Source organism: Oncorhynchus nerka, linkage group LG24 (assembly GCF_034236695.1).
Source record: "Oncorhynchus nerka isolate Pitt River linkage group LG24, Oner_Uvic_2.0, whole genome shotgun sequence".
In the NCBI taxonomy this organism is placed as follows: domain Eukaryota; kingdom Metazoa; phylum Chordata; class Actinopteri; order Salmoniformes; family Salmonidae; genus Oncorhynchus; species Oncorhynchus nerka.
This window is the reverse complement of record NC_088419.1, coordinates 65,874,333-65,887,969: the sequence shown is the minus strand read 5'-3', so window position 1 is coordinate 65,887,969 and position 13,637 is coordinate 65,874,333. Positions and strand designations below refer to the sequence as shown.

The 13,637-nt window shown below is 40.3% G+C and overlaps 1 protein-coding gene across 6 annotated transcripts in view; it reads right to left on the bottom strand.

The window, feature by feature from the left end:
• The window catches only part of LOC115108446 (guanine nucleotide exchange factor DBS-like), a 131,473-nt gene that overhangs the window by 66,376 nt on the left and 51,460 nt on the right, over positions 1–13,637 (bottom strand). For all 6 annotated transcript variants that reach the window (XM_029632783.2, XM_065009062.1, XM_065009065.1 and 3 more), the window contains exons 6-10: positions 7,120–7,236; positions 6,734–6,883; positions 6,233–6,357; positions 6,009–6,123; positions 214–333 (exon numbers count right to left, since the gene is read on the bottom strand). In XM_029632783.2, the coding sequence (XP_029488643.2) occupies positions 214–333; positions 6,009–6,123; positions 6,233–6,357; positions 6,734–6,883; positions 7,120–7,236 (627 nt within the window). The remainder of the gene's footprint in view (positions 1–213; positions 334–6,008; positions 6,124–6,232; positions 6,358–6,733; positions 6,884–7,119; positions 7,237–13,637) is intronic.

Here is a 13,637-nt window from a genome sequence, read left to right as displayed (position 1 = left end):
CACGCACACAACAGACAGACAGAGAGCCATTCATCTCACGTGACCAACACACTGGGGCACATCCATGTTAGGCTCATATACAATACAATCAAAGGCTGATGATCATATGCTAATGAACCCATAGTGGAGACATTGTACAATGTACTCAATCATTGGAATTGAAAGGTTTAGATGTTACATCTCATATGACGTATGTTATGTGACTGAGCTGACCTGAGCCTTCTCCTCTAAGGTATTGAGGTCGTTCAGTAACATCTCCACTCGGGTGACACAGTCCCCAATATCTGACAGGAAAGTCAGAGTGTCCATCAGACTGTCCAATGACACTTTCACCTGGGAGGGGGGAGAGGACACAGAGACAACTGCAGATCAGGCACATATTCATGTACAGTGTTTTCTAACTTATATGCTTGAGAGTAAGCGTTATACTGTAATTGTGAACATAAACAAGCATGTATAACACTGAGAAAAGTAAGAAAAGTCAAGGGCAAGCAACTATTTTTAGACAAGCAAAGTGTTGTCATTGTAACGGCTTTTCACAAAGCATCCAGCCCTGAAGGCTTACATCCCAAAAATATATGTGAATTTGCCTGTGAATTAAGTCACCCTGTTAGCAACATCCTCAATTCCTCAGGGAATTCCCTTCACAGTGGAAGGAGGACACAGTGCTGCCGATACATACCACCCCCCCCCCCCCAGAGAGTTTTGCCGCTGCCTGGATTAAAGAGGACATGTCACCAAACCTTAGGCAATTTGGAAGCATGCCGAACAGATCATCCACCCAAGCCCTGGTCAGTATGCTTGACTGCCTATACAAAGAGTCTGACATTCCATCCACAATATCCACCTTAATCACCAAAACCTTTCCACGGCCTTTGATAAGATTGGCCACACCACAGCAATAGTGTCTGATACAACTGGGTATGAGACCAGCAGAGCTACTATCCCAATAGGCAAAATTACACTGAAAAGACGTCCTTTAGACTTCTATTCCAGACATTGACGTCAGGTGCATTTTATGTGCTGAATGACAGGTGACATTGAAAATATGTATTTTCCAGATGTTGAAAATACATATTTTCCTGATGTCTAAAATATATATTGAATATAGATATCAAATATGTTGAAAATCTGTATTTTTCAGTCATTGATTATATGGCCAAATTGAATGTACATTCTCAATGAAGTAAGAATTCTATCACAATAATATTTTGAAGGAGGAATCTGCAGTTGCTACATACATTTGGGGATTTACTGTGCCTTCAGAAAGTATTCACACCCCTTGACTTTTTCAACATTTTGTTGTTACAGCCTGAATAAAAAATAACAAAAATTGAGATTTTGTGTCACTGACCTACACACAATACCCCATATTGGCAATTTGTACTTATGTTTTTTAGAACGGTTTACCAATTAAATACAAATTAAAAGCTGAAATGTCTTGAGTCAATAAGTATTCAACCTATTTGTTATAGCAAGTCTAAATAAGTTCAGGAGTAAAAATGCGCTTAACAAGTCACATAAGTTGAATGGACCCACTCTGTGTGCAATAGTAGTGTTTAACATGATTTTTTAATGACTACCTCATCTTTGTACCCCACACATACAATTATCTGTAAGTTCGATCAGTCAAGCAGTGAATTTCAAACACAGATTCAACCACAAAGACCAGAGTGGTTTTCCAATGCCTCACAAAGAAGGGCACCTATTGGCAGATGTGTATATAAAAAAGCAGGCTTTGATAATCCATTTGAGCAGAGTGAAGTTATTAAATACACTTTGGATTATGTATCAATACACCCGGTCGGTCACTCCAAAGATACAGGTGTCCTTCCTAACTCAGTTGCCAGAAAGGAAGGAAACCGCTCAAGGATTTCATCATGAGGCCAATGCTGACTTTAAAACAGTTAGAGTTTAATGGCTGTAATTGGAGAAAACTGAGAATGGATCAACAACATTGTCCTGTAGTTACTCCACAATACTAACCTAAATGACAGCATGAAAAGAAGGAAGCCTTGTCTAGCAATGATCAACAACCATCTCGACAGAGCTTAATGAAAAAAAAAGAAAAAAAATAGCCAAATATTGGGCATTCCAAGTGTTCAAAGTTCTTAGAGACTTACTTAGAAAGACTCACAGCTGTAATAGCAGCCAAAAGGTGCTTCCACAAAGTATTGACTCAGGGAAGTGAATACTTATGTAAATTAGATATTTCTCTATTTCATTTTCAATACATTTGTAAAAATGCCTAAAAACATGTTTTCACTTTGTCATTATGGGGTATTGTCACTAGTTGGGAACCACTGGAGTAGAGCACAGTAGAGTACAGTACAGTGTCATGACGTGGCACTCTTTGGGTATAGCGAGTGCCTTCCCCCTCTTTCCCTCTTACACCCAGGTTCTGTTATCTCAGGTCGTAAATTCCTAGAGGAGACTCTCTCCTCATGGCCAGGCAGTATAGAGAGAGGGTTTCACAGTAGAACAAAGGAACTTATTCTACATCACAGAACTTGAGAACTGAACAATATCCATGTTTTGAAGAATGTGTAAATGGTCGGTGGAGAAACCAGCTATGACCAGTCTGTTTTGTTTATTGATTGTGACCTCAGGAAAGACGATACAGCCACATTACCACAACTCTGTTTATACAGGAGCCTCAGTTATAAGGCTTGCATCTAATTATTGTATAAAATGAATGAGTAAAGATTAAACTATTTGTAGAATTGTGTAATGTGATTTTAAACCGTTAATGTGAGAGAATTGTATTCCCTGTAAAGTCTAACTAAGTCATTGGCCCGCCCCATGAGCACAGACATTGATCTGGCCACATGGGACAGCCCTTTTCTACTGTTACGAATATAACCCCCACCTGAAGGAATTTCCTTTAGACCATGCCTACCTCGGTCAGCTGAAGGAGCTAAGGTTGAGTGGAGACCACAAGAATCTCAGTATAAACTAAGGTTGTAATGGTTGTTGAAACTCTGAAACTATCGATTCCGACAGAATAAGAGCAACTCTTCGATACTAATTACTAGTCTACAGCTAGGAATTATGTACCATTGAATGCGAAGACCGACAACTTGCCAAAACATCTATCCCATAAGAACATTTCTGAATGGGACTCTGAAGTATCCATTCTAACCACGAGAGACTACATGGGAGCAGAGACGATCAGATGAACTTTCCAACAGAAAGACAGACGATTCCAACAGAGATCACGACGACACACTGAGCGTAAATATATATTGATTGCAATTATTCCCGAATAAGTGAGCGTTCATGTGCACAGGATTAGCACTTCAATCAATATAATTATCAATTAGTGACTTTTCTCTTTCGTGCCCTTCTCAGTCCACACCCACTTCCCTTTGTCTACCAAGTCGCCATTTTGGCTTAGCCCACTAGGGAACATCACCTATCTTTTCCTTGTAACCAAATCTACTGTTTGTTTGTTTATGCATTTCTGTGATTATTTAGTTAGTAAATAAATTATTAAGACAAAATTATTTTTTTACCTTTATTTAACTAGGCAAGTCAGTTAAGAACAAATTCTTATTTTCAATGACGGCTTAGGAACAGTTAACTGCCTGTTCAGGGGCAGAACAACAGATTGACCTTATCAGCTCGGGGGTTAGAACTTGCAGCCTTCCGGTTACTAGTCCAACGCTCTAACCACTAGGCTACCCTGCCGCCCCAGTTGTTGTATGGATGATTCATAGTGAAGGCTGGGTTCGTGCAGATCACCAAAAACGTATAACGTTTGGAATGAGACTAACGGGCGGCAGGGTAGCCTAGTGGTTAGACTAGTAACCGGAAGGTTGCAAGTTCCAACCCCCAAGCTGACAAGGTACAAATCTGTCGTTCTGCCCCTGAACAGGCAGTTAACCCACTGTTCCTAGGCCGTCATTGAAAATAAGAATTTGTTCTTAACTGACTTGCCTAGTTAAATAAAGGTAAAATAAAAAACGTGAGGTAAAGAATAATTAATTAATTAGAAGACTAATTGATCAGATATTAAAATATCGGAAAAGTATAACTTTGTAATCTGAAGATTTTCCTTGGTGCCCCGACTTCCTATTTACATGATTAGTTTAATCATGTAATAATAATTCGAGAGAATTGATTTGACAAAACAAGTCTTCATGTTAATGATGCCAAAGACACGACGTATGGTACAGTACAGCACAGTACACTATAGTTTAATTCAGTAGAGTACAGTACAGTTTAATTAAGTAGAGTACATTAGAGTAGAGTACAATGCATTACACTATACTTTTCTTTACTTTACTGTACTCTATTGTATTGTACTGTATTGTACTGTTCTGTACTGTAATATACTTTACTTTTCTATACTGTATTGAGTACTGTAATGTAATGTACTCTGCTGTGCTCTACTGTGCTGTACTATGATGTCCAAACTTGTGAAATGTTTGGTTCAGATTTGGTCCGGTCCAGATCGGCCAAATCTAAACCAATTATAGATGCCTATGTTTTGGCCAAATCAAGGCCGAACCAGACTGGACCAAATCTGAACCAATTATAGACGTCTATGTTTGGGCCAAACATAGACTGGTCCAAAATACGTTCCTGTCAGTAAATGCTTAGTGGGGAGGGTCCAGGAAACTCATATGGCCCTGAACCCCTTCAAATGCAAGGTCCTGTTGATATAATTTGTGAGAAACCTGCCCCACCCAAGGCCCCTTGCAATCAGAGGGAAAGACCTGCAAGTCTGTGAATCAGTCAAAATGTTCGTGCTTGTCCTTGTGCAAAATAATCTACAGTGGGACGAACAAGTTACGTCCATTGTTAGAAAAGGAAACAAGAAGTTGTTTTACACAGACTAAAAAGTTTCTATGTCCCACAGGCTGACCTGGTAGCCATACACAGGCTACATCCACCCCTGCCTAGAACACGCAGCACCAGCTTGGAATAGCTCCTCAACTCAAGCCCTCTCCGACCAACTGGAGCGCATCCAGAAGTGCACTTGCAGAGTCATCCTCTCCACAGCATATTCTGGATACAAGGAGGATGCTCTGACTTTATTATCACTACCCTCACTTTGTGAGAGAAGAGAGAAACAGTGCCTGGGCCTTGCTGTGTGACGTAGGATGTGGAATGTGAAACCACTAGAAGCTGAGATGTTCCTCCTACCATTTCATTTGCACTTCCGACTGTACATCAACTCCTGGCTGAACCCTACATCGCAATTATTACATCGTAGCGCAGTAGGAGAGCGTGGTTTCATCACGGTAGCACATTCAGAGATTGATTTATAGCATTCATCTAAAATAATTTATAGATTTTAAACAAAAAAACCTTTCTGTTTGTCATAAACATACAAGATTAATATGAGGTGAAAGGCGAGTTCCTAACGAGTTCGGAAAGCCAAACTAGAGCTGTGTGAGACATTCACAGCGATGGGGGCAGACGTTTTGATCAAGAGAGATCTTTAGAAAATACGCACATTTTGTCTAACACTAAACATACAAATGTATTTTACAGTTATAAGGAAGGTGAAATCTTATAGTTAGTTGTTTTATCATTTGATTATGCTATATTTAGAAAGCAGAAAGTAATTTCAAGCCTTATTCATACAGTTTTCTTGAATAGAAAATCCATCATATAAAATATAATATAATCATATTTTAATCATATTTGTACTGTGTACTAGTCTTGGTTCCTCAAGTGACTACACCTCAGCAATTTATAAAAAAATAAAAATAATTGAGTATGCAGCATTACTAGTTGTTGTTTATGTCCCTCGTGATAAATAAGTACTTTTGGGGATTATGTAGATTACATTTTCAATTACATTTAGTTATATTTAATTAAATATTTTATTGTGTATGTAGTATAATATCCATGTATTTCAGTGACCTTGACTGCCATGCTCTCTCTGGAGTAACTCAAATAGCCAGGATGTGTTCTGTCCAGCTCTCTTTTTTTATATGATAAAGCAAAACCTGCTGACCATAGTAGTCAGCAGACAGGGATTGAAATGTACATACCTCTCGGAAGTCATGTTCAAAATGGCGTAACTGCAGGCACTGCTCCAGTTTGAGGTAATGTTTGGACCAGAACTGTTGAAAAGCATTTTCTGTCTCATCCAGCTGGGCCAACAACCTGAAACCCATGCACTCATGAACTGTACGTATATGTTTGTACTGAACTGTACATAAAAACATGTTTTATTAGAAACATATAGTATCTGAACTAGGTCCCAGTAACCAACCTTTCCACTGTAGTCTGGTTCTCCATCTCGTCTGGGCTTAGTTTGTGGTTCTCAGACTTCGCGGCCTGCTCTTTGATACAGCCCAGCAGAGTAGTCCCCTGTTGCACCGCTAATTTCAGTTCATCCTGTCAAATTTATACAACTAATTAAATACCAGGCTATGCCAGGAGGCAACCCACCTGCCTATGGGGGGATAATGAGACACGGGCTGCTCCTGATCAACAGTCTGGTTTTGGAATAGAATACTTGCTATGCTTGCAATGCTATACTTTGCTATGCTTGTTATCTGGGCCATTGATGCTAATGAGTGTGGTTAAACTACTAAGCAACAGGCCATGATAGAAACCAGTCCACTGATCTCACTACTGTATGTGAATCTACTAATACTATACTACCACTCATCAACATAGGGAATATTCAGATGCTAACTATGGGTACAAGTGAACCCTAATAGGTAGCCAGGTTCAGAAGCCCCGTGTTGATGCTGAAGCAGTGTCTCACCTTAAGTTTGTCATGCTTCTCAGTGTGAGTAGTTAGCAGGTCTTTGGTGTACTGCACGTCATTAGGCAGCTCCGTCTCGGACAGATCTGTGCCAAACTTCTGCAGCATTTGGGCTGTGGTCTTCACTGTCACAGCAAAGTTCTCAATGGCCTGTCAGCAAAACACAAACACACCTCAGATTATATTGTGCCATGACCCATACATTTTTAGGATTACATCTATAGTAAACCGACATCCCAGTAGAAAATAAATATGGTAGAAAAGGATTATTATGTGGAAACTGGCAATATTTCAGTATTCACTTCTCTGTAAGATCCTGCAGTTACAAGAAATTCCCAGTGAATAAAGACTGCTTAGACCAAAGGTCAAATGTCATGGTGACTCACTGTCCGGTGGTGGATCCACTGACTGTGACAGTACTCCAGGTTCCCACCAAGCTCACATGTTAGCTGGCCCTTATCTACGTAGCCATGTAAGTCAGACAGGGAGTTCAGCATCACAATCTGTAAAGACAGAAAAGATATTCACATACAATACTGTATGTTATAAAGTCACCTATGTATTTGGAGAGTGAACTAAAAATGTTTAATATGGCTCTATACTCCAGCATTTGGGATTTGAGATCAAATGTTTCATATGAGGCGACAGTTCAGAATGTCACCTTATATTTGAGGGTATTTTCATACATAAATATTAAACTTTTTAGAAATTAAATCACTTTATGTATTGTAAGAATAACAGGCTAAGGCCTAGTTTTCTGTGACATTTTCGTGGCAGAAAGCAAGGACTGGAAATGCTGACAGGAAGGACCCACTCACACACTCACACACTTATGAAGAAGTTTCACTTACACTCGCACAAAGGAGAATGAACATTGAGAGAAAAATGTACATTGACCCTAGAAAAGAAGAAAAAGAAGAAGAAATGAATTGGGACTGAAATGTATTAAAATAATAATTGAATGTTAAATGTTAAATATGTTTGGAAACATTGGGGAATGTTAAAGGGTGACTGAAGTAATATAGTAAAATGGTTAAGGATGAGATGTTTGTTTTAAGGTACAGTACATTTGGAGATAGATAGAGAAATGTTACAATGTTGAAATAATAGGATGAGGATGGGATGTTGAATGTTTAAGATGCAACTGGAGTAATAAGTTAGGTTGGGGTGAGATTAGAATTGAGTGAAACTTGAATAGTAAAGGTTGATTTTTTTTTTTAAGGAAAGTGAGATACCTAGTTAGTTGTACAACTGAATGCCTTCAACTGAAATGTGTCTTCAACATTTAACCCAACCCCTCTGAATCAGAGAGGTGTGGGGGGGCTGCCTTAATCGACATCCACGTCTTCGGCGCCCAGGGAACAGTGGGTTAACTGCCTTGCTCAGGGGAAGAATGACAGATTTTTACCTTTCGGTTACTGGCCCAACGATTTGAAGGGAAAAAGAAGTGTTCATGTTTAAAACTAGTTGTGATGATGATGTTTAGCTATAGGTATATTAAGGGTAATATAAAAGTAACGTTCTACAAGGAATCCTTAAGGTTCCCTTATTGATAGACGTTTTAAGTAGCTGTTAGAGCTGTAAGACATCATTTTTCTTGTTATTAAATTATATGCTTCTCATAATAGTGTAATATACAAACAAATATTGCATTGACAGCCTAATAGGGGTTTAGATAAGGGCGCTGGAGGTATCTAATCCATAGTTAATTTTTGCTTCTCATAATTGCTTGTGTGATTATTGATTTGTGATATTGATTGATTGAGCTGGGACTTATAATGCCTGTTTCTGGAATTTTGAATAAACTTGCTTTATTGTTCTGAAACTCCTGTGTCATCAAAGAGTCATACAAGTGCCTGTCGTTTTACTCTCGGTTTTTGAAATTGACTTGATTAATTTAGGATTTTTAGCATCTAGTTAATTAGTTTGGGAACCTTAGTTGCTGGAATAAAATAACCTGAGACCGAACTATAGGTACTGAGTACAATGGTCTGAGTCGTAAGAGGGCTGAGGAAATAGGGGCCCAGGAAATAGGGGCCCCTCATAGTGGGCTACAGTGGAAGCTCTGGCCTGGGCGATCCTGAGAAGGCGCCAGGTGGAACGAGAGTGAGGCAGCATAAGCACTAGGCTCTGAGGATAGCTCACTTTACTGTAAGGCCCTTACTGTTGAGTTTGAGGAACAGTCCCTAGCCATAAACTGGCTCAGTGGTAAGGCAGAGCAGCATCTAACAGATCTGAGAGATTAATGACAAGGAATAACTGATTGCTATTGGGTAGGCAGGTTCGAGTTGAGTTGTTAATCTTGCAGAGGTGGTATTTTAGCTTTGACAGTATCTAGTACCCCCATTTGAAGGTGTCATAAGTATTTGGAGAAATTCACATATATGCATATTAAAGTAGTCAAAAGTTTTGTATTTTGTCCTATATTCCGAGCATGCAATGACTACATCAAGTTTGTGACTCTACAAAATGCATTTGTAGTTTGTTTTGGTTGTGTTTCAGATTATGTTGTGTTAAATAGAAATTAATGGTAAATAATGTATTGTGTCATTTTGGAGTCACTTTGATTGTAAATAAGAAAATAATGTGTTTCTGAACACTTCTAAATTAACGTGGATGCAACCACACTACGCCATTTCAACGTAGAAATGTGAGTACATTTTGGTTGAGATGTTGATCAATGAGATTTCAACCTTTATTCACCCACTTAAAAAGAGAGACAGAAGTTTTTTGAATTTCCAATATGTTATCACTATGCGTTCAACAATTTAAAAGCACAAAGTTCAAATGGGAATACAATGTCAGATATTTTGTGTTTATAATGTGTTATCACTGTGCTTCATCTAATAGCACAACCAAATTACTTGGATTCAGATTTTATTAAAAGTACACAGTGCAAGTCATCAGTGCTGTTCGAGATTCTGCACAGATGTTTATATCGTGAATTTAACCTTGTCTGTCCCTTACAATGTTTTGTGATCTCTGTTTTGTCACACTCCATGCTTCATTCATACCAAATAACATTTTGAAAACCTTATGTCACTACAAGGTTGAACTTTTATCATATTGGGTCTCCATTGTATTGTTGTTAGGTGTGCTTGACTACTCCTCTAACTGCCCATCCACTTTACTGCATCCCTATTCCACTCTCACCTTTATCTGAACCCTCCACACCACAACCTGTTACCAGTTATCCTACCCAGTAACAGTGCAGACCAATCAAAATAACCTAAGCCACCTGGCCCACACATATACACACACCAGAGAGGTAGCACTCCTCACAACTTTACAGGGAGACCACTGGACAGGCAGCATTTTGCTCCACACACCCAACCAGGACTACATTCAAGGCAAGTAAATTACATAGTACACCCTACTGTACATGTAGATATATATACATTCATTTTTTTACTACTTTTTGCACCTTTTATTTCAATTTTATTTATATATTCTCCTCCCTGCTACCTGATGAAGCCGAGTAATGCAGAAACGCGTCGCGGCTGGGACTCCTCTAGATCTGTAGTGTTGCTGTAAGGAAGACAGGTTCCACACAGACGTCTTTTGGCTACTATTTTATTTGTACACTTTTCTTTCCTTAATTTGATTTTTACACAGCTCTCATATATATGCACACACTAGGATGTAGTGGAGTGTGACGTTGTATGTTATCCCTCACACCACTTGTGGGGATGTATGTGTATGCTTTTGTATTTGTAAAAAATATGTGTACAGGCACATCCCCTTTTATGTTCATGTGTGTATAGATGTGTACCCCCACCCCATCCTTGGTCCCAACCCTACTGACTAACACTCAGCCATCGCACCACAGGGCCTTTCTACCAGTAGGCTACCCTAAAAATAGAAAGGTGGCCATTAGGACAGTAAAAATAGATCTTTAATAGCATTTCAGAGTTACCGTGACCACAGACTCTTAAAAATGTACTTTATATTTATCCTAAATGATCCCTTGGATCCTGTACCAATAATCACTAGGGAACCAATTTATATTTAACAAAATATTTAATTTTCTTCTCTTGGGGTTACCATTACCATGGACCCTTGACCAATAGGAAACAATTAAATAAACAAATAAAAACATATACATATATTATTTATATTTTTAAAGTTTCTTGAACTCAGAGTTACCATGACCATGGACCCATGACGAAGAAAAACTATAAAATAGAACATAAATAACTAAAATTACAACAACAAAAAAAAACTCACCAACCCACCATCCTTCCAAAACACCTCTCATCAACACCCCCAATGGACGATAACTTTTTTTCTCCAACTACTCTTGGGACTACGACCTTGGCGACTCCCCCACAGCGAGTAGACCCTAAGCAATTAGGCCCAGCCATACACCAAGCAAGAAGACAGGAGGAAATGGAAGAGACCGGACTCCTTCGGGACCCCTCGTGGTCCTGTTGGCAGACCTATCGGCACAACCGTCCCAGCCCCACACAAACAGGAGACTCACGTACCGCGCTGGACGACTATCTACCCCAGTTTAGAATTGGATTGGCAGTATGTCCAGTAGCGCGTGTTTCATCCTAGCGGGTTGGGGCAGCTAAAAGTGGGGCTTTCGGGTCGGGCGCTGCACCTGGAGGCTCGCGTCGGCCGTGTAATCCCTGGGGTGCCCAGATTATGTCTGGCGGAGAATTGGATCCCACAGAATAATTCTTCACTGGGGGACCCCTTACCCCGCCGCACTAAGCCTGGACAACCGATCCACCTTTTTACCTGGACTACGAATAAATTCACTGTCTAGGGAGGATATACCTCTGGAAACGTTACGATCCTGGAAGGGAGTAGCTCCACTGGTCACTATCACCCGAACCACTGAATCACCTACGACCGAGATGGTGAGGATGGTACACGGCAATCGACTGTGACTCCTGGCAGACGTACGATACCAAAGCCAGATGATGCTTGCCTGATCCTAAACCCTCCATACACCTACCGAATCGCAGGACGAAACTACAAGGGCGGATGCATGACAGCCACAAAGAGGGCTCGCCTTCTGGGTTTTTGTCTGCTCAAACCAATGGTAGTTCAATGACTTACCACTCGACAGGGACACATGGCAACCAACTGAGGTCCGGACCTGCACAAGGTACGCAACTCGACGGTTTTGCCTGATCCTACGCCGAGTATACCCATACAGACCAGCTGGATTTGACTAGATTCGGGTTGATTCAGAGTTAGGGTCCTGGAAGGGAATAACCCCTGAATTACACACATGATTGAAAACATCCAGGACCTAATACATAGACAACGTGGAGCTAAGAGAGAAGGATCCGATGGGGAGTAAACTCCGAGGTTGCACTATGCTTTCCACATCCGTTGACAAGCGGACCTAGACATCATGACCACACCACTCGATATGGACACATGGCAACCAACCGAGGACCAAACCTGCATAAGGTGCGCAACTCAAGGGATTTTGCCTGATCCTACATCGAGTCGACAGACCTACCTGAACTTAACCATTCTAAAAACTATAACTGACCCTAACCCTAACCTAACCTTAACCATTATAAAAATCCATACCTAACCTTAACCCTAACCCTAACCCTAACCTTAACCTTAACCTAAATATTAAAAAACTATACCTTACCCTAACCTCAACCCTAACCTTAACCATTCTACAAACTATACCTAACCCTAACCCCTACCCTACGGACAGACGACTTTTTAACCCAACTAATGGGTTAATCTACAAGTGGGCAACCATGGGGCCTACAACTTTGGCCGGCCGCACCCGGACCCTTCCAGCCTATGCGCATATGAGTGGAGTGCACCCCCTCCCTTCCCCCCTCCGGTTTCCACGTGTCAGAGATGGAAGTGGATCAACCGACTCAAAACTAGAAACCAAACACTAGCCAGTCACCGCTGCATTGCCTGCCGAGGGATCTGGACGCAGCAAGCCAAGGAAATTCTTATCTCTGAAATTCACTGGGATCATTTAAATCTGGCTTTTTTTAGGGGTGTTGATTCTCCACCCATTATACTTCTCCTATGAATGGTTTGATGGTGAACAGGTCAAAAATAATCATTAGATTAAATACAACCTAAAATAGCTTTACCAGGTCTATGAAGGACATCACTTCTGAGACCTCCACCAACACACACCTTCCATCTGGGAAACAACTAGAATGACGGATAATTCAAGACCCACCTATTCCAAGTCTTCTCAACCAAGATTTTTTCATCAAAAGACCAAGAATTCTACAACCACCTCCTCCACTTTTTTCAACTAAAGAGGATTATTTTTCACCAAAGACCCTGGATTCTACCACCACACACTTCTACTTGTCCTTTAGAAGGGCATCACCTTTTTAAAAAAATATTTAAAAAATATAATGCTTTTTACATCCATTTAAAATTGGACCCCACAAGACCTACCCAACCCCTCACCTAACCCGTAACCTAACCGGAACCATTCCAACCCTAACCTGAAACATTCCTACCCTAAACCTAACCTTAACCATTCTAACTTTGACTTTAACCCTAACCTTAACCATTCTTACCCTAACCTTAACCATTCTAACCCCAACACAAACCTTAATCATCCTAACTCTAAACCTAACCCTATCCTTAACCATTGTAACTCTGAACTCAACCCTAGCCTTAACCATTCTTACCCTAAACCTTAACCACCCCAACCCTAACCTTAACCATCCTAACCCTAATCATTCCTAACACTTAACACTAATCCTAACCTTAACCCTAGCCCCTAACCTTAACTGCAATCCTAGCCCGAACCCCCCTGTGTGTGTGTGTATTAGTATATGTATCTGTGTCTGACCTTATGTTGTTAACCTTGTCTGTCTCTTATAATGTACTGTGATCCCTATTTTGTCAATTGGACCTTAAAAGACTTAACCAACTCCTCACC